The 27,370-nt window shown below is 40.9% G+C and overlaps 1 protein-coding gene across 3 annotated transcripts; it reads right to left on the bottom strand.

Moving 5' to 3' along the window:
* Positions 1 to 1,038: 1,038 nt before the first annotated feature.
* Positions 1,039 to 27,370, bottom strand: Osgin2 (oxidative stress induced growth inhibitor family member 2). 3 transcript variants are annotated; one of them, XM_045143411.1, is made up of 6 exons: positions 27,321 to 27,370; positions 18,018 to 18,172; positions 14,761 to 14,897; positions 13,446 to 13,637; positions 3,784 to 3,875; positions 1,039 to 2,924 (listed from the first exon to the last, which is right to left on the bottom strand). In XM_045143411.1, exons 2-6 carry the CDS (start codon positions 18,082 to 18,084, stop codon positions 1,892 to 1,894), a joined length of 1,521 nt encoding a protein of 506 aa, XP_044999346.1. In that variant the 5' UTR covers positions 18,085 to 18,172; positions 27,321 to 27,370; the 3' UTR covers positions 1,039 to 1,891. The 3 variants fall into 3 exon arrangements, with proteins under 3 accessions (XP_044999346.1, XP_004656977.1, XP_044999347.1); XM_004656920.3 differs by lacking the exon at positions 27,321 to 27,370 and adding an exon at positions 26,429 to 26,493; XM_045143412.1 differs by lacking the exons at positions 14,761 to 14,897; positions 27,321 to 27,370 and having other exon boundaries at positions 18,018 to 18,107.

Raw genomic sequence — 27,370 nt, 5'->3', positions numbered from 1 at the left:
TTGGGGTTTTGTTTTTTTTTGAGGCAGGGTTTCATTCTAGCCCATGCTGAGCTCACAGTGATCCTCCTACCTCAGCCTCCCAAGTGATAGAATTAAAGATGTGGGCCACATCTTTCATAATATCATCATTCTCAGCTTTAAAGTAGCTTTAGGAAAATCATCCAACTCAGAGCTCAGAAACAAGCAAGGGAGAGAAGACTGAGTCAAGTACAGCCAGATGAACCATCTCAATAAGGTTTGAGATTATTATTGAAAAGTTACCTTTTTTTTTTGGTTTTTTGAGGTAGAGTCTCACTCTAGCCCAGGTTGACCTCCTGGAATTCACTGTGCAATCTCAGGATGGCTTCAAACTCACAGTGATCCTCCTACCTCTACCTCCCCGAGTGTGAGTGCTGGGATTAAAGGAGTACGCCATCATGCCCAGCTCAAAAGTTACCATCTTAATAGAGAACTAAACATAGATTTCACAGCTTTTAAAACAAAGTTAAACAAATAAGGTAAAAAAAAGTTGTTGAAAGTCAAAACTTCAGTTGTTAGAAGCAAATTTAACAATTATACCTAACATAAATTATGATCCTAGTAAGCTAAGCAGAGAACACTGCAATAACACATACTAGAGGAAATAAGTCCCCCTCAGTAAGAAAGAAAGAAGAAAGGAAGGAAGGAAAGAAGGAAGGAGAAAAGAAAAGAGAAAAGGAAAAGAAAAGACTGAAAAATTCAATTTCACAAGGAGACTCTGGGAAACATTTTTTGGCTGACAGTTAAAAATCTTGGCAATTTGTATAGAAATGCAGACATACAATACATACAAATCAAGATAAATGTAGTAAATATATGAGTTGCTACATCATCTCCAGTGCACGTCGAAGCAATAATCACTTTGGGAATGAAAAAGCAAGATTATCCTCTTACTTTCCACGTTAAACCTTTTAATAATCCTGGAAATACCCAAATCATATTCTAATCTTAAAAGTATGCACCAGGGCCAAAATCCTACATTCAGTAATGGAAACTAACTCAATGTTCACACAGAGAAAAGCAGTTCCATCCACAATTTATTGGATTGCAAATCAAATTCATTAGATATTATTGTGGGTAAATAGAGAATAAATCTCTAAAACATATTTTGGACTCTTAGATGTTACAGGTTACACCAACATTATTGGAATGTTAAACTGCTGGATGTTAAGAATATGAAGTACCTGTCAAAGTTTCAACAATAAAAAATACTTTTAAAAGATTATCACATTTGGTAATAAATTAGTTTTATATAACTGATAATTTCAAAATAAATAAAACCTGAGTTTAAAATGTCTTCTGCTTCTATCCCATCATAGCATATATACCTTATTTCCATTTAGACCACTGAGTCTCGACTTCAATGAACAAACATATCCCTTGGAGATCTTCTAAGAATGTAGTTTCTGATTAAACAAGTATTTGGTGGGGCCTGAGAGCCTAAACTTCTAATAAGCTACAGAGAAAACTAACGTAGCTGGACCCTAGACCATTTGAGCAGTAAGGTGACCCGATATGAATTAAAGATAATTTCTGACCTAAATGACCATGTATTTCCCTTTGTAAATTCCAGGTTATAATTATTTTGGAATGACAAAAATGATTCCAAAAAATAGGTCAAGAATGAAAAGAATGATTTACTTAAATTGAAGTTGAAGGTATACCAAGTTGGCAGTATTTCTATTTGTTTGACATGATACTTTGATATACATCAAGACAAGCAGCTCTGGTAACTTATAAAACCAAGTTATAGCTTGAGGCTCTCCTCCAGTTAATTCAAGTCCAGAATATTCAAGCCATCACACTGCAAAACAACTATTAAAAACCTTTAAAGGTAAACTGCCCATTTAAGTGACTTGTAAACGTGGTGCTTTTAAGCTATCCCATCTCCTCCTCCTCTTTCAACAAACAAATGCTGCCGTTTCTTCTGTCTTGTAGCTAAACATCTTGTAACCCCCAATGCCCCGCCCTTTAAAAATCGAACAAAATTGTCTCCTACCAAAGGGCCTAATGCAAAAAGATTGGCTTCTTTAACACATTCATAGGTATACGCATCAATCTCCACAGGGTTCCCCTTACATGTGATTGGCTGGCTTGAGTTGTGGCCTAGGTAACACCCTTGTTCCTTTAGAAAAGACAGATTAGGATGAGAACCTATCAACACTACAGCTGCAGACAGCTTAAATACTTTCTTTAGTCCAGAGACGCTTTGAAGAATGCATTTCATGTCCGACGTAAAGGAAAGCACATGGTGCTCAGGAAAACTGGTATAATCAGATAAAAGGTCTGAGTCTGTAGAATATGACTGAGTACACATCATATGATACACCTTATGATATTCAGGATAAAGCTTTTTGGGAAGCTGTTTAAAAATTAAGCTTGGATCAGTTACCCGTCTGCGAAACACATGGATCACAGGGATATTATTGTTATAAGCACACAGTACTGCATCAGCTGCAGTAAGCCCAGAGCCTACAATTAACACGGGGTCCACTTTGCCACACAACTTTCCTTTGTTGACAGCAGCTCCAAATTCAGGCATTGAATGAAGCACAAAAGGAAAATCTTCCCCTTCTATTTCCAGATGGGCCGGAGAATCCAATGTTCCAGTTGCGAGAGCTACATTCTCAGCAAAGAGGCAAAAGGGAATATGAGAGCCATCTGCTCTTTGCTGATAACCTCTGATTTCCCAGATTCTCTTGATAAATTTTGACTTGTCAATCTGTAAATGCTTTGTTGAAACATCTCGCTCTTGACTATCACTATCATCTTGATCTCTGTAGAGTCTTGATACAGAGGTTATGTAAGTATTCTCTCTGAAATTTTTCTGAAGACCCATGACTTTTACATAATGTTTATAGTAGCGAGCTATTTCCTCTGGTATAACTCGATCCCCTTTTAGGTTCCTATAAAAGGGAAAATAGTCAAGTAGAAGATAGTACTTTTAGTTTCTATTATTATTACTTTTCTAACTAGTAAGCCTTTGTATCTTAGTTCTTTAGGGCTGTGTTAGCAAATCATCCTGACATTTTTATAAAGAAAGTTTGTGGTTTTTAGTATTTTATTTATTTATTTGCAAGGAGAGAGAGGGAGGGAGAGAAAACATGAATGAGCACACTAGGGCCTCCCTGTAGCCTTTGGGTACTGAGAAATTAGGTTAGGCTTTGCAGGCAAGCTCCTTAACCACTAAGCTCTCTCTCCAGCCTGTCTGTGTGTGTGTGTATTTTTTTTTTAAGTTAAAAATGTTAAAGGATTAGTTTTACCCACAGAGCATGTCCCATGAGGGCAGAGACAACATTTAATGAATCTTTGTGTTGGAACATATGAGTTCACTTTAAGAAGCCCTCTGCTGCCCAAGCTGAGTTGGGGCAATTTTGAGTTATAACTTACTTTCTTATCTATGTGCCTTCATGCTCACCCAATGCCTAGTCATACCTTAGGTATGAACACACGAATTCTAAGTATGTGAAATTACATACTGTTCACAAAAACTAAACGTATGGGGGATGATACGCATGTAGAGAGAAAAGAAGTACATTCCATGTAAGAATAAGTCACAGGAAGCCTAGCTACAAATATTCCTTTACCTCTGTTAGTTTAACAGCTTCTCTAAATGGAACAGCTCATAATCACTGCTTCAAAGAAGCATATTTATTTGACATGTGCACTTATATTCACCAGCAGAGCATCAAAAATACTGTGAAATTTTCTCAGAGCCTTCTTTTCATCATACATTGAAGAATTTTAATATTGTTTGATCTTTACCTTCGTGTGCTAGATATCCAATCTCTAAATTTAAGTCCAGGTAGCTCCATCCAATTACCAAAGCTGATTGTTAACATGCAGCCTTCCATATTCTATTAAAATAAAAAATATATATAATTAAGCAGTAACACCATTTAAAAGTCAAGCCCATCTTATTTGTAATCACTAACACCAATAATATGTGATGGGCATTTTAAAACAGATCCATGTACTTTTTCTGAAAGTTCATTCTAATAAAACATTTATAGACATTTTCATCATTTGGTGTTACCCACCTGTATATATGCAGAACAACCTGTATTTTTACTTTTCAAATAAAAGGCAAAGTGTTCATTAGTTTCCAAAATTTTATGTTTTCCATTTGAATATTATTGGCAGATTTTTTAAATTAGAAGTTGATTTTCTTCCTCTATCAACTATAATTTTTAAATCTGGGCTGTTATGGATGGAGCAACATCAATTTCTAAGGATAGATAAGCAGTGGTTGCTAGGAAACAGTCTCACCACTGGGGTTAATGCTGTCATCAAAGTGAGCCCTTCAAATTCTCTCTACCTCTTTATTTCTGCTTTGTTCAACACAAATTAAAAAAAAAGCTCAAGAGCCAAGGCACCTACCCAATAACCAATAATCTCTTTTAAGTCAGCTGTTAGGCTCTGAGAAGCTTTAGTGGAACACAGATCACCATAAGAGAGAAGGCAGCAAGCTGCCCACTTTAAGCAGACTGGCCTTGGTAACAGGATCAGAACAGAGATTAATCATATTAAGAATTTACCACATATCAGCAATTTTCTGTAGCTGTCAGTTTCACCTGGAACTCTAAAATCTTTAAGCACAACTATTTCCTCTTTTTTTTTTTTTTTTGGTACAATCTCTTTATTCTCTCTGTATCCATTTGCCCAGTTAAGATCCATAGTTCTCTGGTCATTTTCTCCTACTTAGCCCCTTCCCCCTCCCCATCACATAACGTATATGCCACAAATGCTGTCACTAGAATAGCAGTTTTTAAAATGTCAAGCCACCAAGGGTACATGCAAAGACAGCACTGTTTTCTGACTGCAAGAGGGGTTTGAACAGCATACCTCTAGACAGGGAAAAAACTTCAGGCAAAATAATGTGTGATGTGACAGTCCAATAATAAGAAAGAACACTAAGTGTCCTTCAAGGAATCAAAGGAAATCGAGCCCTATGCAGGAAATGATGACCTCTGGCAGGTCTGGCTTACTCCACACTTATACATTACTGACAAAGGCCCATTAATTCTACCACCTCTTAGATGATCTCTAAGCCTTCAGAATATTCTATTTGATGAGTATATTTTGTACATGCTTGAGCCTTGGCTGTACCAATATGACCACGGAAGTTTATCCTAACAATATGATTTACAATGAATACTACCATTCTGGAGGCAGACGTCTGGAGAAGCTGAGGTCAGTCCGCAATGCTGGCTCACAAAAATAACCCCCTGATACCCAGTATAAGTGGGTTTCCCTTCTTGACAACTCTACAAGTGGATTGCCATATGCTATTCATTTTTGGCAACATTAAGCACATCCCCATTATGTGACTCTACTAGCAGTAGACATCTAGAAACATATGCTTTGGCTTTGCCCCCTTACATTAGCCTTTTCCCATTGCTGATGCTAATATGTGTCATTCACTATACCCATGAGTCTACCCCCATTCCTGAGTCCTGCACATAGCAATGAGTGAAGTTTGAACATGAACTTGGGCTCCCCAACTTAGACATGTTAGAATATAAATGTGTGTGTGTATGTATGATAGGGAAGAGAAAATAGAGAGAGGGAGAAAGGCAGAGAGATAGACAACAAAAGTAACTGAAAAGGAGTGAACATTCAGGAAGACAACCAAGGAGAAAAAGGTTCAGAAAACCTAAGAAAGATATGAACTCTATCTGTCAGACATGGTGGCACATGCCTTTAATCCTAGCACTTGGGAGGCTGAGGTAGGAGGATCTCTGTGAGTTTCAGGCCAGCCTGGGAATAGAGTTAATTTCAGGTCAGCCTGGGCTACAGCGAGACCTTATCTTGAAAAACCACAAGAGACAAAGAAAGAGAGGGAGGGAGGGGGAGAGAGAGATGGGGGAAAAAAATCAAACAATGCCTTTGAGAAGACAGGAGGCCTAGAATATGGCTAAGAAGTGAGCTTTAAAGAAAAGAAGCAATACCTTATTATAACAGGAGATAAGACCCAAAGAATTAGCATGAATATAAACAGTTCTACAGATTTGAGCATTCATTCATGAATATTTAATAATGACCAATTCCATTTTCTGTAAAACAACATTTTTTGTTGTTGTTTTTAATTGAAGTAGGGTTTTTCTCTAGCCAAGCTGACCTGGAATTCACTATATAGTTTCAGGGTTGCCTCAAACTCACATCAATCCTCCTACCTCTGCCTCCCGAGTGCTGGAACTTGAGGTACATACTACCACTCATAGCTTTAAAACAACATTTTTACAGGAGAGAAAAGAGATAGTCTTGATAACTTATAAGGAAACTGCAAATATTACCAAGTAGGGTTTAAGTACCAATTGAAGACACAGAATATTTCTCCATTCTATTTCCACACCCTATCCCACCAGTCCTTTGCAGTTCGATGAACTGCTTTTTCAATCAGCCCATCTGACAGAAGGATAATGGAGGATCAACATGAGTTTGAGGCGACTCTGAGACTATATAGTCAATTCCAGGTCAGCCTGAACCAGAGTGAAATCCTACCTCAAAAAAAAAAAAAAAAAAGGATAATGGACCAGAGGAATTTAGAGAAATGGTTAAATTTGCATAGTGTATAATCTAAGCTGAACAGATAAGGAGGAAATGAACCTGGAATGTTCCCTGTATTTTAGATTAAGTAAAATATGAACAACTCAGTGATAGAACTATAAGAATAGGAGTCGTGATCACAAAGTAAGACATTTGATATTAAAGGCCTCAATATAAGACCTGAAACTCCTCAACTACTGGAAGAAAAATATTAGAGGACCTCTCCATGATATAGGAGTGGGGAAGGACTTCCTGGACAATACCCCAATAGCACAGAAAATTAAGTAATCTCTCAACCAGTAGAATCTCATGAAGCTAAAAGCTTTTACACAAACATGCCATAAGCAGAGCTAATAGATTACTCACAGAATGGGAGAAAATTTTTACCAGCTATACCACTGACAGAGGTCTAATATTTAGAATCTATGAAGAACTAAAAAAACTAAATGATAAAAACATCAAACCCACTCAAAAGATGGGGCAGAGAACTGAATAGGGGGTTCTCAGGAAGAAATACAAATGGCTAACACACACTTAAGAAAATACTCAATATCCCTAACCATCAGGGAAATGTAAATTAAAACTATGAGATTCTACCTTACTCCATTAAGGATGTTAACAACACATGTTGGTGAGGATGTGGTGAAAAGAGGAACTCTCATTCACTGTTGGTGGGAATGCAAACTTGTACAACCACTATGGAAATCAATATGGAGATTCTTGAAAAAGATGAATACCAACTGACCCAGTTATTCTATTGGACATTTACCCTAAATGTTCCACACTTCATTACAGAGATATTTGCTCAAACATGTTTATAGCTGCTCAATTAATAATAGCTAAAAATAGGAATCAACCAAGGTGATCATCATTGGACTAATGAATAACGAAGTTGTGGTACATACACAATGGAATTTTACTAAGAAATAAGAAAAATAATACAATGGAATTTGTAAGAAAATGGATGGATTTAGATCATACTCAGTGAACATACACAATCACAGAATGAGAAAAGCCACATGTTCTCGCACATCTGTGGTTCCTAACCTGGATCAGCTTCAGTGGCTGGCATACTAGATAGGCAACTTGAGGCCCAGACAAGGATGGAAGGGTTTGCGGGGAGGGGAAGAGGAGGGTGAGGAGAAATAAACACAAAACTAAACCCAAAATGAACTAGTACTATGGAAACTTCTCCTTGAAGGTATACTAGAAGATACAGCCTTCAACAGGGGTATATGAGGAGTGCCTGAAAAAAAGGGCCTTGGAGAGGGTGGAATGAAACATAGCCTTAAAAAATGTTGGTTCTGACCTGTAGCTTGCAGTACCAGAAATAGGTGCTATCTACACTAAAGTGTTGACTGGAAAGACTTAAGAGGTTCCCAAAGCAAGTCAGGCTTTTGTCAAAGTACTTGATTATTTACCTGAGGTAAAAGGTAAGCTCCTATTGCTAAAGACTCTATATGCTCTTGACACAGAACACAGAGATCTGGCTGGAATCCAGAAGACAGCCGGTCCCTAGCTGGAAAGCACTAAACTGGGGGGGAAGTGGCCAGCAATGGTATGAGCAACCAGGGGTCTAAGCTACTCTGATGCAACCAGCCTGACAAGGGGTACATACTAGTGCAATCGTGGCACACAGCCTTGGTTGGTAACCAATGTTTTCCTAATTGGCTAAGAGATCTGCTCAGTGGAAAGGAACCCATATCTGGCACCGGGAACCAGGTCTGAATCCTTCAGAGACAAAGATTATGCTCTTCAATGACCATTCCCACTAGTCTTTTACTCAAAGGGGCTACAACCATCAAACTCTCCCTAAATTAATAGTGCTTATCTAAGTTAACTTATACTGACTTCACTCTCTGTTGGATAATGTTTTTTCTTTTTCAGAAAGTAATGAGACCCAGAAAGATAAACAACCTCTCACTTCACAGGCAAGGCCCAGGTGAAACCATGGAGTTAGGGAGACGAGCACAAGTGCTGTTTCCATGGTGAGCCTGACGATCAGCACCAGGGTGAAGAGGACAGATGCTGAGGACACCCAACACATACCAAAGCAAAGATACACAGGCTCCTAAGAGCTCATCACTGAAGAATACTTAAAAATACCAAGCCTCAGGGACTTTTGTGGAAGAGGAGGCAGAAAGATTGTAAGAGCCACAGGTTGGGTTGTTATGCCTAGAGGCGCTGCATCCCCCCTGCCCAAATTACTGACTGCTGCTCCCACCATGCACAACCCACAACCCCAGGAGGAATACCAGCAACCACACAGGTGCCCTTGCAGAATGGAGACAAGAAGGAGGGAAAAAGATGGCACAAACACAAGATGTGTCCATACAAAGTATGCTCTTAATTTAAAAAAAAAAAAAAAATTGAGAACTTGGGTTTTCACAACTTGAATGATTATAAAAGATAACACCTACAGTTGAGCTGTTAAGAGTTAGAAACCTAAGAACAGAAAAAACAAAAAACCTGGGAATGAGGATTTAAGAGACTAAGATTAAGGTGGTGACTCCACTGTATATAAAGTGATTCAAGGCGAAAATATTATCAAAAATGGGACATTACTAAAAAACATTTTGTTAGGTGCCACAGATTCAGTAATTGTTGACGACAATCTGGAAGTTCAGGGTGGCAGGGAAAAGGATGGCATGAGAAGAAACTGGCCATCACCTCCACCACAACAGATGTAAACAGCAGGAGAGAGTGAGCCAAACTAATATTGGCAAGCTAGGGCTAATAACCATCTCCACCAACAACGTCCACCCCCAGCAACACACCTTCTCCAGCAGGGCTCTACCTCCCAGGTTACCATCACTTAGGGATCAAGTACTCAGAATACATGAGTTTCTGCAGGACACCTGATTAAAACACCACATCACTTTTTTTTTTAAATTTATTTATTTGAGAGCGACAGACACAGAGAGAAAGACAGATAGAGGGAGAGAGAGAGAATGGGCGCGCCAGGGCTTCCAGCCTCTGCAAACGAACTCCAGATGCGTGCGCCCCCTTGTGCATCTGGCTAACGTGGGACCGGGGGAACCGAGCCTCGAACCGGGGTCCTTAGGCTTCACAGGCAAGCGCTTAACCGCTAAGCCATCTCTCCAGCCCAAAACACCACATCACTTTAAAAAGGGATCCACTAGGCTCAACAGATGGATTGGCAGTTAAGGCACTTGCCTGAAAAACCAAAAGTTCCAAGTTCAATTCCTCAGGAAGCCACATAAGCCAGATGAGCATGCATCTAGAGTTTATTTGCAACAGATGGAAGCTCTGATGTGCCCATTCTCTCCCTTTCTTCCTCTTTCTCTGTCTCTCAAATAAATAAATAAAATTAAAATATTTAAAAACAGGGATCTGCCACATATTTAGTAGTGGACTATTCCTTGATGCCTTAAAACATTTACCAGATAAATGGAAGCCACTTTTTAGATGTGCAACACTCCACAGAATAGTTATTTGAAATTTATACTATAAACTGATAATGTTAGAATTCCCATGAAGTCTGAACTTTATAACATAGCAACTAAATTTTTAATGTTTATTTGTATAATATATGAACACTCACTACACCGTGGCAATGATGTCTATATACTATGTTAACTACCAAGAGTATAGGAAGAATTCTAAATTATTTGTTACTGGCTCCCCTTCCTAATGAAATATACTTGATATATCTGTTATTTAGAGCTTATCTGATTTGACTTCTGTTATTGACAAAATTATGCTCCCACCCCAAAATTCTCATATTGCAATCCTAATCCTTCACATGACAATATTTTCACATACAGAGATCTTTGCAAGATAATTAGCATTATGTGAAGTCATGACTACAGATCTCTCAGAACAGGACATATAACTTTATAATGACAGACTATTCTTTGTGCCAAATAAGAGCACACTTCTGTCCTAAAAGCCAGGAAGATGTTATTTTCAGAAACTGAATTGATCCGTAGCTTGACTATGGGCTTGGTAGGGAATTATAGAATTATGAGAAATGTCTTCTATACAAACTACCCAAGTTAGGTTTTTTGTTACATTAGGTAAGCAGATTAATGCTTGATTTAATTTCTTTATTTATTTTTGAGACAGTGTCTCATGTATTTCAGGCTGGCTTCAAACTCAATGCAGCTAGGAATAATCTTGAATTCCAAATCCTTCTATCTTTACCTCCTGAGGGCAATTTACTATTAAAAATATTCCTGGCGGCTGGAGGGATAGCTTAGTAGTTAAGGCACCTGCCTGAAAAGCCAAAGGACCCAGGTTGGATTCCCCAGGAACCCACGTAAGCCAGATGCATTGGAGTTCATTTGCAGTGGCTAGTGCACCCATTCTCTACCCCCCCCCACTGCATGTTCTATCTCTCTAACTCGCTCAAATAAATAAATAAATAATAATAATACTAAAAGAATATATTCCTGGGGCTGGAGAGATGGCTCAGCAGTTAAATGCACTTGCTTGCAAAGCGCGATGGCCTCAGTTTGAGTCCTCAGTACCCGCATGAAGCCAGATGAACAAAGCAGCACAGGCACCTGGAGTTCATTTGCAGGGGCAAGAGGCCCTGACATCCCATTCTCTTTCTCTGCTGGCAAAAAGTAAATATATATATATATATATATATATATATATATATATATATATTTGTTTAAAAAGCACTTGCTTGCAAAGCTGTCTGGGTAGGGTTCAATTCCCCAACTACCCACATTTGTTTGCAGTAGTGACACCCTGGTGTGCACGCATGCATGCATGCACATACACATTCAAATAAATAAATAAATAAACTTCTTATATAGCGACATATTTACTCAAATACGGTATTATTCTTTTACAGGTAGTTAACCTATGTTTAACTAAATAGCACTAAAATTCTCAGATAAAAGCACAGTGGAAGCTGAGAAGATGACAGAGGGTGAAGTGTGTCCTGTGCAAGCATAAGGACCAGAGTTCAGATCCTCAGCTAAAATGCTGGGCCCTGTGATATGTGCCTGTAATCCGAGTGCAGGGGAGATGGACAGAGACAGTCTCTGGAGCTCAGTTACTACTGGACTAGCTAAATCAGTGAGCTCCAGGTTCTGTGAGAGAATCTTCACACACAAAAGGTAAGGTGCAGAAACAATCAAGTAAGACACCCACGTCACACATGGACCTGCATATGTATACCTATGAATATACACAACACAAACACATAAGCAAAAATTAAAATAAAAAACTTAAACATGGCATATAGTATTATCACAATGCTTAAGTTAAATTTGGGGCTGATGAGATGGCTCAGTGGGTTAAGTACTTGCTGAGCAAGAGTTAAGAACTGAATTATAATCTCAGCACCCACACAGGCATTTGTAATCCAACAGGATGAGAAGTACAGACAAGAATATTCCTGGAAGCTTGAAGGCTAGCTTTCCCAACACGTGCAGCAGTGAGCAACAGAAAGCCTGTCTCGCTGGTCTGCTTGTGGGGGGGCCAAGACCTTCTGACTAAGCACCCCCCCCCAAAAAAAAGAGATCCTGCCTCAGACAAGGTGGAAGGCAAGGATCCAGTAACACCTGTGGTTGTCCTGACCCCACACATGCACTACTGCATGTGTACACCTGCACACATGTAAATAAAGAAAAAACAATCGTGGTGGCTTCATTCAGGTGTCCCCCATAAACTTAGGTGTTCTGAATGCTAGGTTCTCAGCTGATGGAGATTTGGGAATTAACGCCTCCTGGAGGGAGTGTATTTATGGGGGTGGGCTTATGGGTGTTAAAGCCAGTTTCCTCATGCCAGTGTTTGGTACATTCTCCTGATGCTATTGTCCACCCTCTGCTCATGCCATCATTTTCCCGTGCCATCATGGAGCTTCCCACTCAAACCTGTAAACCTCTTTTTTTCCCACAAGCTGCTCTTGGTTGAGTGATTTCTACAGTAAAGTGGTACCGAGGAGTAGGATTACTGCTAGACACCTGACTGTGTGGCTTTGGCCTTTTGGAGCTGATTTTCAAGAGGAATGTGGAAGGATTTGAAACCTTGGCCTAAGAAATGCCTCACAGTGCTGTAAGTACAGCTTGATGGACTATTCTGGTCAGAGCTGAAAGACCTGAATGCAGTAAGAGCTGTGGACTGTGAGGTTTGGCTTATGAGTTTGAGAAAGAGCTTTGCTTGGACTGGGCTAGCAGTTGTTGTGAGGCTTGCTGTTATGCCCATGTCCTGTGAAGTTGTGCAGGGTTGCTTTGCATAGAAATGAACTGGTGTGAGCAGAAAGATATGGCTCAGAAAGAAAAATCTTTAGGTGAACTTCTGCCCATTCAGCTGTAATTGAGAGATTACAACCTTGAAGACTGGGCCAGCTGACCTGCACTGGAGCAACAGGAAGAATGTAGACTCTTTTGAAGGGGCCTGAGTGCTCAAGGAGTGTCCTGTTTTTAAAAGTCTGCTTTATCCCCCACCCCCCATCTCCGGATCAACACATTGGCACCCTCCCTGGTATTGTGGAGTTTAAGAAATGCAGGAAAGAGAGGGTCACTGAGTTTGCAACACGGTCTTGTGTTTTGGAAATGGCCACGGGCAGTGTGAAACAGGTTTGCTGGATGCCTGCATCGAGACCCCATGGGGCCATGAGGATTAACCATGGATTGCAGGGGAGACCCAGTGGAGATGCCAGGACCACGAGATGGCTGTTAAGGAAAGATGCCTGCCCTGATGTTGTTTGCCAAGACTGTGAGTAGCCCCCCTAAGCCTGAAAGCCAAAATATACCTCTTTTTTTTCCCCACAAGCTCTTGGTTAGATGATTTCTATCAGCAATGCGAACCTGACTGCAACAACAATCAAGGTAGTATTATCAAGGCAACATGTAATAGTTTAATGTACACTAAAATACTAAGAAAAATATACTTACATGCCAAGCCCCACCAGGTGGACCTTTACCAAGAACTAAGTGAGGGATATAATGATGTTTTTCTAATTTCCAATGTAAAACAGATGGGTAATCATATCCAAAGTCGGCATCTGGATGAATAAGTGTGTCAAAAAGTACTGCAACTGGATTGGAAGACCGGCCCTCAAGGCCTTCAGACAAGTATTCCAAGTCCTAAATGGAAATGGGGGAAAAGATATTTATAAGAGTTTGAAAAACGTCTAAACAACTATAACGTTACTGGTAAAAACCTCTACTACAATCCAATCCAGCCAGCATTTTCTAGTTGGTTGGAGAACAAATGTCTCCTAAGATGTTTAACAGGTTCTGTGGTCAAATAAGTACAGGCAGAATTTGGATTTCAACAAAGCCAATCAGGTTCCTATATACAAAAGTTGCGCTGGGCATGGTGGCACACACATTTAATTCCAACACCCAGGAGACAGAGGTAGGAGGATCACCATGAGTTCAAGGCCACCCTGAGACTATAAAGAGAATTCCAGGTCAGCCTTGGCTAGAGTGAGACCCTACCACAAAAAACCAAAAAAAATAAAAAAGAAAGAAAGAAAGAAATATACAAAAGTTGAAGATGGTTATTATATATGCAAATATCAATTGGGATGTCCAAATAATAAAAAGCAATATTCTCCAAATTAAGCTGAGCACAGGGAACCTATTAAAAAGCCACCAGTGTGCCGGGCATGGTGGCACAGGCCTTTAATCCCAGCACTCAGGAGGCAGAGGTAGGAGTTCAAGGCCACCCTGAGACTACATAGTAAATTCCAGGTCAGCCTGTGCTAGACTGAGACCCTACCTCGGGGAAAAAAAAAAAAAAAAAAATGCCACCAGTGGGCTGAAGAGATGGCTTAGTGGTTAAAATGCTTACCTGCGAAGCCTAAGGACCCAGGTTCAGTTCCCCAGTACCCAAGTAAGCCAGATGCACAAGGTGGAACATGCATCCGGAGTCATTTGCAGTAGCTGGAGGACCTGGTGTGCTCATTCTATCTGCACCTCCCTGCTTTACTTCTTCCTTCCTCCCTCCCTCTCCCTTTCTCAAATAAACAAAATAAATAAATAAATAAATAAATAAAACTCCACCAGGTAATAAATCTGAGGCTTTTTGCTCTAATATATTTAAGAAAATATTTAAACAGAACTTGGCAGATTGTATTTATGAATCTAAAATGATGGTGCAAAGTGTTGTTTAGAATAAAGTATTTCAACTAAGAAATAATGCTTACATAAATAAAACCTAGTATCTTGTTTTAGCATACAAATGACTTGTAAGAAGTAATACCTGATCAACAATGGAGAGATGTCTTGCTTCTTCTAACTTACTATGTAAGACTGGATTTGGATGCATTGCTTCTGATGATAAATATGGTCTGTAGCCTGATAACATATAAGAAAGGCATATTCCTGAAGGCCCATTTCCTATTTAAAGAAAGGTGAAAGGCATATGTTAAAGCTTGTGTTGTGTGTCTTTTGTTCTACCGTGAATATGACTCTTCTCCCCCACTAACACCATTCATTAATTGAGACCAGATGCCTCACAAGATTCTGAACTTAGTCCCCTTTCTCATTTCTTTGAGAATCTCAACCACTTAAAGCTTCAACATGCTCTGGTTTCAGCATACCAAGAAACTGAGTGCCCTGTTGGTTCACTATCATAGTGCTAGAAAGTGCTATGCAGGCTCCTAAGGGAGAAAAGTCAACAAGAGTTTTTTACTCAACAGTGGACCCTGTGAAGTACACAACCAATCAGCCAGGCAGGATGAACCCACTAGTGCAAGAGTGGTATGACTGTTAATGGAGGTAACCAACTACCTTTTGATTAGACTTGAGGCATGCTTCTTAGGAAGGAATTTGTGCCTGGTATTGAAAACATAGTTTAAAAAACCTATGCCTGGGAAGGTCATATGCTCAAAGGGGAAGCTGCTACTGCTGTTTGGCTATGCTGCTATGTAGTGCCTATCAAATTGCCTTCTAAATATTTATGGCCACAGATTAGCGGGCTCTCACTTTTGGTCAGAGAGCTTCCTTATGCACTTGGCAGTGACTAGTGGGAGACTCAAACCTCATCAAAATGCTGAGAATAACTGACTGCTGAGTGCTCAGTACTAAATGAAATATCTATATGACCCCTTCCAAAGCTCAGGAACATTTCAGAAGAGGGGACAGTTAGTGTTTTGGAAGGTTGTCTTCCAGATATGAAGTGGCTGCATTCATGACCTCAAAACAATGGGGCCCATCAACGTTATGTCATGGATGGAGAAGGGCAAAACCATAAAATAAGCCTTGTGGTGGTCCATGTCTTTAATCTTAGCAGTTGAGAGACAGAAGTAGGAGGATCGCCAGCCTGGGACTACAGAGGGAGTCCCAAGTCATCTTGAGCTAGGGGTGAGACTCTTAATTTGAAAAAGCACAACCAAAAGAAAAAATAAAATAAAAATAGAAATGGACATTATAAGGAGGGGAGACTAACTGAAGAGGTTCAGTGGAAGGAAGGAAGGAAGGAAGGAAGAAGGGAGGCAGAGAGGGAGGGAGGGAGGGAAGAAGGGAGGAAGGGGAGGGGGAAGGTTCAGGGGAAGGAAAGAAGGGAGGGAGGGAGGGAGGGAGAAAAAGAAGGAAGGAAAGGGATGAAAGAAGTAAAGGAAGAAAGGAAAGGGATGAAGAAAGGAAAGGAAGGAAGGAAGGAGGCAAGGAAGGACAGGGAGGAAGGAAGGAAATGGAGGAAGGAAGGAAGAAAGGAAGGAAAAGAGAGGAAAGGAAGGAAGGAAAGAAGGGAAGGAAAGGAAGGAAGGAAACAAAGGAAGTAAGGGAAGAAAAGGGAGGAAGGAAACAAAGGAAGGGAAGAAAAGAAAGGGAGGAAGGAAGGAAACAAAGGAACAAAGGAAGGAAGGAAAGGAAGGAAGAGAGGGAGGGAGGGAGGGAGGAAAGGAGAAAAAGAAGGAAGGGGAAGGGAAGAAGGGAAGGGAAGGGAAGGGAAGGGAAGGGAAGGGAAGGGAAGGGAAGGGAAGGGAAGGGAAGGGAAGGGAAGGGAAGGGAAGGGAAGGGAAGGGAAGGGAAGGGAAGGGAAGGGAAGGGAAGGAAGGAAGAGAAGGAGGGACAGGGAGGAAGGAAGGAAATGGCGGAAGGAAGGATGCGAGGGAAGAAGAAAGGAATGAAGGGAGGGAGGGAGGGAAGAAGGAAGGAAAGGGAGGAAGGAAGTAAAGGAAGAAAGGAAGGGGAAGGGAAGGAAGGAAAGGAAAGGAAAGGAAGGAAGGAAAAGGAGGAAAGGAAGGAAGGAAAACAAAGGAAGGAAAGGAAGGAAGGAAGGGAGGGAGAGAAGGAAGGGGAGGAAAGAAAGGGAGGGAAGGGGAAAGAAGGTGAAGGGAAGAAAAGAAAACAAGAAAGAGAAACACAAAGCTCCAAGTTAAGTGAGATACTCTGTCTCATAAAAATAAAGTAGAACAGGGGGCTAGAGAGATGGCTTAGCAGTTAAAGTGCTTGCCTGTGAAGGCTAAGGACCCCGGTCCAAGGCTCTATTCCCCAGGATCCATGTTAGCCAGATGCACAAGAGGGCGCACAGGTCTGGAGTTCGTTTGCAACAGCTGGAGGCCCTGGCATGCCCATTCTCTCTCTGTCTCTTTCTCCCTCTGTCTGTTGCTCTCAAATAAATAAATAAATAAATAAATTAAATTTAAAATATAAAGTAGAAGAGCAATAGAGGAAGACACCTTATGTCATCCCCTGGCCTTTGGAGATGTTCACATGGGGCATATGCATCTGCACATACCACACATGCACAGACTCCAATAAAAGAATATTTAATTGCTATATAGTAGCTGTACGTATTTGTGAGATAAACTGTGACACTCTAGTACATGTACACAATTTATAATCATCAGATAAAGGTAGCTGGCATATCTACCACTTCATACCTATAGCAATTCAATGTGCTGGGAACATTCAAAATATTATAAACTATTTTAAATAACAATTTTTCAAAACGATGTAAGAACTTGTACTACCTTAGATTTATAAAAGCTAACAGTAAGAAAAGAAAATACAGAGCTGGAAAGATGGCTTAGTGGTTAAGCCATTTGCCTGCGAAGACTAAGGACCCAGGTTTGATTCTCCAGAACCCACATATGCCCAAATGCACATGGTAGCACACACATCTGGAATTAAGTTTGCAGTAGCTGGAGGCCCTGGCATGCCCACTCATTCATATTCTCTCTCTCTCTCTGTCTTTCTCTCTGTGCCTTTTTCTTAAATAAGTAAATAAAATATTTTTTAAAAAAAATAAATAAAATGCAGGGGGATTGACAGATGGCTTACTGGTTAAGGCACTTACTTGCGAAGCCTAAGAACCCAGGTTAGATTCCCCAGGACCCACATAAGCCAGATGCACTAGGTGGCACATGTGTCTAAAGTATGTTTGTAATAGCTACAGCCCCTGGTGCACCCATTCTCCCTCTCCCTCTCTCTCTCTCTCTCTCTCTCTCTCTCTGCCTCTTTCTCAAATAATCAAAATAAAATATTTTTAAAAGAAATTATGCAATAACCCACCTATTATTACCACAGGCAAAGGCACTGATGAATCTTCAAGCAAAGAGGTTTCTTCAACTAATGGCATCGCTTTAACTTTCTGCCCCAAATTATCACCAAAATATTGCACTAAGGAATTAAAAATCTCTCCTTCAGCTTCAGTGTCATTATAGTTTCTTTAAAAAAAAAAAACAGGTATAGTTAACATAGGCTTTATAAAAAAATTACTCAAATAATATACTCATCATCATGCAATCAAGGGCTCTACCAGGCTATGTCATTTTCAAGGCCACAAATGTGAGGTAGCTGTGTAGTTCTCATTAGTATCTGGTAAACAAACCATTCTTTTTAATGATCAAAAGACAGCATTACACTGGTGATTTTATAATTCTTCGAGATCTATGAAGGGTTTTCCTCATTAATCATAAGGTTAATACATTTAAAAACTAGTCACAGATATTTTAAGCGTATTGTGCTTTAAAAAACACAAATTGGGCATTTTGTTAAAGATATCACATCTGTGCATTTTTATTTTCAAAAACATTAAAGTTCTTAATGTTGACTTATATTTCCCAACTGCCTCACTAGAAAGTACTTTCAGTATTCTGATATGTTCATGCAACATATTTAGTATTCTCTGAACACATTTAATGCTGTTATTTTTAAATTACTTGAGTAGAATCCTTACAATATTGTTCATCTTCACTCAACAGCAGCCATAATTTGGTGTTTATTAACATTCCCTAAACTATGATACAGATGTAATTTCACATGACCAACATCAACACTCTAATCCTAGAGGTTGACAAGAGAATTTTGCTTCTCTGCAACCTTCAGCAGTCCCAATCTACCCTAGGATGGCACACAGTTTTACATACACCAAGAACTTTTCTGAACCATAGAATGTAAGGCCAGGATCTTGGAAGATGGGTTAGTGGTTAAAGGGAATGGCATGCACAGCCTGCCAGTTAGCATTCAATTCTCAAGCGGCCCATTTAAACCACACACAAAAAGTAGTGCAAACCTCTGGCATGTTTGTTTGCAGCACCAAGAGGCCCTGGCACACTCATATACACACACCACACACAAGAGTACAAATGCATACACACAGAGTACAAATAACTCAATGTAAGTTTACTCCCTAACTGTACTTCTCTTAATCCAAACAGACAACCCATTGAGTATGGGCTAAAAGTATCCCATCTTCTCATGCAAGCATTATCACAGAAGGAAACTTCTTTATCCTTGACCTATCTAGCCTCTCAGGACTATCTCAAATATGCTTCAGGTTTATATACATCTACAACTTTATACAGTTTCTACTCCTTGGCAACTGCCCTACATTAGTGGGCTTCTAAAAATTAATTTACAAGCAGAGATAGAGAGAAAAGATGTAGAGAATAGGTGTGCCAGGTGCTCCAGCTGCTGCAAACTGCCAATACATGCATCACTTTGTGCATCTGGCTTTACATGGTACTAGGGAATCAAGCCTGACTCATTAGGCTTTGCAGACAAGCACCTTAACCACTGAGAAATGTTTAAAAATATAAGAATCATCCAGTAGGATATACTGAGACCTCTGGTCCATTCAAAAATTAGAAGTTTTCAACAATATTTGATTCATAAATGTGACTGCTGGTCTGGGCCACTGCTCAGTGGGAGAGCATGTGCCTAGCATATGTAAGTCCCTAGGTTTGATCCCTGGCCCTACCAAAAAACAACAAAAAGTCCCCACCCTGACTGCTTATAAAACTGAAGTCAATTGTAAGAGAAACTTTCTACAAGAGTAGCTTGAGCCAGTTGGGAGTTTGATGTTCTCATGTAACAATGAAATGTAAATTTGACTCATTTCCCAGTCAAGTGCAGCCAGAAAGTGTTTGGTGCACCCCGACTCTAACATTAGTACTTGAAATCATTGCCCTCTTGGTATATATGCATGTATATTTGTGTATGCTTCGTGTATATGTATATATGCATGTTTGTATGTGTGGACACACGTATGGCCAGATGTGTCAAGTATCTTTCTCCATTGATTCTCCATATGATTATTTGAAATAGTCTCTCACTGGAACCCTCTGATTCAGCTAGCTATATAAGCAAACCACCCCCAGAGATCCCCAGTGTCTACCTCCACAATGTGGCAATCACAGAGGCAGGCCACCACACCCTGCAGTAGTTGTCATAATGGGTCTACTTATGTAGTCCAGACTCACTTCAAACCCAGCGTGCAGCAGATGGCCTTGAAGTCCTGATCTACCTGCTCCTGCTGGAGGGTGCTGGCATTGGAAGCATGAGCCACCAAACCTGGTCTAGCATTACTCTTTTTACTCTGGTCTGTCCCACATATTTCTTCAGTGTGTGTAAAAGATTAGGAAGTTTCTGACCAAGGTCATTTTAGCTACCCAGGTCCCATTAATGTTACTGCTGTTACATGAAGGTCTCACATGTTGCTTGGTAGTTGCAAACTTTTCATTTACTGTCTTTCAGACTTCCCTAAGAACAAATCATTACTCTTTAAGTTTCTGGTAACTACAAGCATGTTTCCTTCTTCAAACATTAACAATTAAAGGAGGTGAAGGATATGCTTGTGGCTGAGACAATCTGAGAGAATACAGATGCAGCAAGTTAGATTACTTAAAAATTATGATAACTTTTACACATATTTGGAAAACAAACTAAAAACCCTTTGAAGTAGCTGGAAATGAAGACACTGCCATAGTTACTGCCATAGCTGATTTTGCAAGCAAAATGTGGTGATCTAAAAGGTCTTGACTGCTTTCTTAAGTCGTCAAATAAGTGCTGTTGAGTATTTAATATTTGAATACTATAAGGATAAACTATGACTTAAACTCCAAATCCCTTCCACTTCAAGGGAAACTAGAATCTAGTTTCTATGTAACTTATCAGGAGGAATTTCATATTCTAAAAATCACTTTTTCTGACAAGCCTAGGAATTTCATTACAGCTATGAATTCTATACATTGACTCTAAGTAAATAATTTGAATTTCATTGTACTTTTGGCCTCCCAAACATTATGTATTTAAGAAGAACAGACATATTTATATAACTATAAACCAAATGTCTTCTGCTAAGTGTCCTGTTAACTGTCTTTTAAGGTCCCAGATTAAACAGAAGGCAATGTTATTTGATCAAGGCACCAGGATCAGGACAAATAGAGGAAATCATTTAAAGAAAATATCCTTCAATGAGATGTCATGCACATACCCTCTTCATAAGGTATGAATCCATGGTTTCGAGCGTATGCCGTAGCAGGTGCAGAAAAGCTTTATCACTTCCAAAATACACCACATACCCATTGTATCACTCTGTATGATCTCCTTTCCCCAGCCATCAGAAATCACTAACCTACTTCCTGAATTGTTCAATTTGCTTATTATAGTTATTTCACATGAATGAAACTACTCATACGGGATGTGGTCTTTTGTGGCTTCTTCCACAAAATCCACATGAGAATCACTTGTTATAATGTGCACTAGTACTTAACTCCTCTCAGTACTTGAATAATAATTCATTGTGATGAACATATGGGTTAAGTGATTAGTGTAGACAGTGCTATGAATCTTTAGGTTGTTTTTGGGTGAACAAATACTTTCAAGTATCTCGGGAATGTTAACAATTGCTTGAGCATACACTAACTGCCAAACTACTTTCCAAAGTGAGTACATCAGTTTACATTTCCAACCTTCAATAGTTCCAACTTTCCCACTGCTAATGCTGCTATGTGTTTCAGGCTAGCTATTCTAGCATGTGTGTAGTGTTATCTCAGTGTAGCTTCTAGTCGCAGCATCCCATGTGCTTATTAGCCATTCGTATATCCAGTGTGTTTCCTCAGTATGACAGCTCCAGTGTTAGTAGACAATGGTAGTTTTATGGGAACTCTCCTGTTTGCACTGACTGAAACTTTATTATGTGGCACATTTAGGTCTTCTTAATTTCTTCCCATGATTTTTGCAATGTACAGTCTTGCATTTTTTCTTGAATTCCTTTCTTAGTATTTCATTTTTAATGCTGTTATATTTTGCTAATTTCATTTTTAGGATACACACACACACATACACACACACACACACACACACATATGAAACATGTATATATATGTATAGAATAAAAATACAATTCAATTTTTAAAACTTATCTGCATGAGTGTGTTTGTGTGTCTGTCTGTCTGTCTGCTTATGGGTGTGCCAGGGCCCCTTGCCAGTACAAACCAAACACTACATGTACGTGATCTTTTTTTCAGGTCTAACTTTGAGGGTAGCTGGGGGCTTGAACCTGGGCCAGCAGGTTTTTGCAAGTAAATACCTTTAACTGCTGAACCATCTCCCCAGCCCATACAATGCAGTCTTGTACACACTCTTGTATTCTGAAATAGTGCTAAAGGTGGTGTGTGCCTCAAAAGCTTGATAAAGAATGTTCCAAGACTTAAGCCAGGCGTGGTGGCACACGCCTTTAATCCCTGCATTTGGGAGACAGAGGTAGGAGGATTGCTGTGAGTTCGAGGCTACCCTGAGAATCCACAGTGAAATCCAACTCAGCCTAGGCTAGCGTGAGACCCTACCTCAAGAGAAAAAACAAAAAAGAATGTTCCAAGACTCAAGGAGAAAAAAACAGAGCCAAAGGTTTAAAGTATCCCAATTCTTCATAAATTAACTTACCTGAATTTACACAGCATAGGTAACTTGTTCTGATTCATCATTTATTTTTTTATTAGCAAAGAAAGAATTAAGTTTCACTATGGCATTTTTCAAACCAAATTTATTTTTGTTTTCCACCATCGATGCTCTTCCCCCTTCCTTTGTGTGCCCCCACATAGTCTCATCCTGCTTTCATGTCCCATTCTATCTTTTGCTCTGCCCTGCCTTTTCTCAATACCTCTTCATATTTTATAGTCTCCTGTGTTGTTTATGTGTATGTAAGAGGGTTGAGAATGGGTAGATACTAGGCTATGAAGCTTTTGATTTCTAAATAGTCATTGGTATAATTTGTGTGACAAACTATTAGTAATAAACCTGCATGCTGTTTAACAAATTTAATAATGGTTTCAGAGATATGAAAAATTCTAAATCAAAAGAAGAAAAGAAACTGTGAAGCCTGATATGATAGCTAACACCTGAAATCTCGACCCTCTGGAGGCTGACAAAGGATGGTAAGGTGAAAACAAGCCATAGCTACATAGTGAGATCCTGCCTAAGACAAATATAAAACACCACCCCAAATATGGTTCACTGGGTTTGCATAAAGCAAAAGCATACTGTAATTTTTCTGTCTAAAAATGTTTAAAACCTCAATTAGTATACTGTGCATGTACATGCATGCTACAGCACAGAACTATGAACAATGCTGATTTTAAGTTAGACTTCCAATTTGATGAACATTTAAGACTATTTTTAGTGGTAGGAATCTTTCCTTTATTCAGGTACCAGTCAAATTGGAAAATAGTTATACTTAACATTTAGAAATTATAGCAAATAGCACTTAGTTGCATGCAAAAATAACCATCATACTGGGACTGAGAAGATGGCTCAGCAATTAAAGGCACCTGCTTGCAAAGCCTACTGGCCTGCGTTCAATTAATTCCCCAGCCAACCATGTAACGCAGAACAGGAGTATTTGCTAGCAACATCAAAAGATCCTGGTTTTGGGCTGGAGAGATGGCTTACCAGTTAAGCACTTGCCTGTGAAGCCTAAGGACCCCAGTTCAAGGCTCGATTCCCCAGGACTCACGTTAGCCAGATGCACAAGGGGGTGCACGCGTATGGAGATCGTTTGCAGTGGCTGGAGGCCCTGGCAGGCCCATTCTCTCTCACTCTCTATCTGCCTCTTTCTCTCTCTCTCTCTCTGTCCATCGCTTTCAAATAAATAACTAAAAATAAACAAAAAAAATCTTGAAAAATAAAAAGATCCTGATTTTGTACGCATGCCTATACATATGCACACAATCACCTGCAAATAAATAAATTTTTTTAAAAAAATTTTAAAAACTGGTTTTGAGACAGGATCTCAACTCTAGCCCAGGCTAATCTGGAACTCACTCTGTAGTCCAGTGTATCTCAAACTCACAGCAGCCCTTCTACCTCAGCCTCCTGAGTGCTGAGATTAAAGGCATGCACCACCATGCCCAGACTAAAATAAAACAATTTTATTTGTTTGTTTGTTTTGTTTTTGAGGCAAGGTCTCACTCTAGTCTAGGCTGACCTGGAATTCACTATGTAGTCTCAGGGTGGCCTTGAACTCATGGTGATCCTCCTACCTCTGCCTCCCAAGTGCTGGGATTAAAGGCGTGCACCACCACGCCCGGCTAAAATAAAACAATTTTTAAAAATAGTTAACATACTTTTAAGCATTAGAATAGCATAGGCATAACATTTGAATGAGTTTAACGCTATAATAGCAATACCACAATTGAAACAGAAATGGAATGCTTTGGCACCGGAAATTTTAAATGCACAATTTTAAATTTTACCAAACTGATACCATCACATGAAAAGTTCTTTTTTTTGTTTTGTTTTGTTTTTCGAGGTAGGGTCTCGCTCTATCTAGCCCAGGCTGGCCTAGAAATCACTTTGTAGTCTCCAGATGGCCTGGAACTCATGGTGATCCTCCTACCTCTGCCTCCATTTGCTGGGATTAAAGCGCGGCGTGCACCACCACCACGGCTTAAGACAAACTTTATTTTCCATAATAGGAAATGTGATGACTTCTTCCTTGGAAGCTAGCAGACAGTTTAATTTCACAACACTAATTAATAGAGATATTAGAAAGAACCAAAATGGAAAAGATGTGACATAATCTGTTTTAAAGTACGTGCTTCTAATGAAACTACATAAAGAGTAGCAGTAGTGGCTGTAGATGTAAACTCAATGGTGGAGCATTTGCCCATAAGTTCAAGGCCCTAGGTTTGAGCCCTAGAGCCACAAATAAATAAATAAATAAAATAAATAGATAAAACCTTAAAAAGGATAAAAATGAAAATAATACATCAGAAATAATTCCTCAAGGATCTGACAATGTTTATTTTTAAATGTTAGAAGGAAGTATTTTTACAATGAAAGTATAACAGACTTGTTTTCCTTTCTCTCCAAACCACAATGTAGTTTTCAACCCTACCTCAAATTTCTTCTTGGGCAGATAAGCAAAAAGACCCAAGACCCACCTAATGTTAGCTCAAAGGCTTCATAGCACACTGTCCCCTCAGAGTTCAACTGTTTATTAATGGTGTCAGAGTACTTCTGAAGGATATTTTCTACAATGGGTATTAAGTTTTCTGAGGGGCTTTTAAGTTTTCACTAGCACCTGCTTTCTACAGTACTGCAAGTGAATCTGATACAAGCCAGTTTGTTAAGTCAACAGGAGTCTAGAAGTTATAATAGCAGTCTATTACACAAACCAGTAGTTTTTTCCCCCCAAATATCCGAAAATATTTGGAGTTTCATACAAAATTCACTGAGAAGCCAAATGACCTAGCTTGTTGTCACAGGAGTCTCCAGTCGCTCTGTGGCTCCCCTCCCCATTTGGTGAAACCTCTAGACCACTTTTCTGAATGTTATTAAATCCATACTGCGCTTATCTTCATTTCAAAAAGTCAGTGATTTGTGAAGATTATTGCAATATGTGCAGAAGTGATAAGCATAATCAGTATTTCTAGGTATCTGCAACTAATGTGATTTTTACTGAGACAGTCACAAATTCTGTGATCGGTTGCTTACACTCACAATTGAAATAAATGTTATTATTCAGAGTTTGGTGAATATACCTTTCTGTCCCAGTACCTGGGCCACAGAAATTCCATGAACTCTGTAACTTTTAATCCGTTTCATATATTGCTAAACAGGGTGTTTTATGCATCCTTACTCTGCAATATTCATGTGTGTAAAGCCAAGTCCTTACGTCTTGACTAACCTTTATATTAATTCATCCCACGAATACCTAGTTTATGGATGTCTTTGGTCTTTCTATAATTCACTGAAGTGTTTGCCAACTCTGCTAGATCTGGAACCCGCATTGACCGTTAAATTAAAATGGTTTTCTCGCGTTGAAAAAAAAAAATCTTTCACCGTAATCTGAGCATAAAACTGACACGCTCTTGAAATTTCTCCATGATAACAGCATCTATGTGTAACTGGATCCTGACACCCACGGCTCTCTTTCTTCAAGCCTTGGTAACGGACTAGATTTTTTTTTTTTAGTAAGAAAAATTTACAGGAGGCCTTTCATGGATTATTCACTACAACTTAGGATGTACACGAACATCTCAGCCGTAACCGACTCACCACGGGCCTAGCGGGTCTCGCAGTCCCGTGACTCGCGTGGTGCAGGGACTGGGAGGGGGGACCACAGAGCCAGCGGCCTTCCGAGCACGGCCCCCAGCGCCCACCCGCCTGTCCCTCCCGTCCCCGGGGGGGAAAGTCACCTGAAATGACCGGCCAGGGAGCAGCGGCAGCACCACACGGGCATGGAGCGCAGCGCAAGGGGCGCCCGAGCGTGGCCGCCACCGTACCCCGCGGGGCTGCCCACTCGGGGCGCCCGCTGGCTGGCGGTGACGGGGTGCGAGGGGGAGTCCCGATCCCGCACCGCGCGCGGCCCGCGGCACAGTCGCCGCAAAAACGGGGTCACAACAGCGACTTCCGCTCCTCGCCCGGGGCAGCGGGGCGGCGCAGCGAGAGATGGGGCGCCGCGCAAGGGGTGCGGCGTAGGCACCGCGACGAAGGCTCCTCCCCCGCGGTGAGGCGGGACGGGCAGAGCCTGCGATTGGTGGAGCGGCGACGAGGGGCGGGGCGAGTGATGATGCACCGCGCTAGGGCCGGGGCGCGGGTGCAGCGGCTGCGGCGCGCGGCTCCTCCCCGCAGGTGCGGCGGGGCGGACGAGGCCGGCGATTGGTGGAGCCGCCTCGGGGGGGCGGGGCGCGCCTGCAGGAGGCAGCTTCGCGGGCTTGAGGGGAGCCCCGGGACCCTCCGCGCGGCTGCGGCGCGGCGCCGGGCGGGCACGTGCGCGAAGCCTACGCCCCAGGCCGCCACGGTAGGTCCGGCGCGGCGGGGCTCGGCGGCCGGACACCCGCGTTCCCTGAACGGCGTCCCCGCACGGAGAGTCCCGGCGTCTCTAGCGACCCCGCCGGGAGTCCCGGGAAAGCTTCCCGTCCCGCCGAACCCACCTGAGCGCGCGTCCTCGCGCGGTCCCGGGTGCCGCTCGCCCTGAACCCCACATCGCAATCACCCGAGGGATTTCTCCAAGCCCCCCGTCCCAGGCCCAGCCTCCTCCCTTGTTTAAATGAGAGCTGACATTCCCCAGGGTGGGGATCACCTCACCTCCACCGAGTCAACTTCGGGGGAGGGGCGGGGCAGGAAAACGAGGTCTG

Source organism: Jaculus jaculus, chromosome 2, assembly GCF_020740685.1.
Source record: "Jaculus jaculus isolate mJacJac1 chromosome 2, mJacJac1.mat.Y.cur, whole genome shotgun sequence".
NCBI lineage: Eukaryota > Metazoa > Chordata > Mammalia > Rodentia > Dipodidae > Jaculus > Jaculus jaculus.
This window is presented reverse-complemented; position numbering and strand designations above follow the sequence as displayed.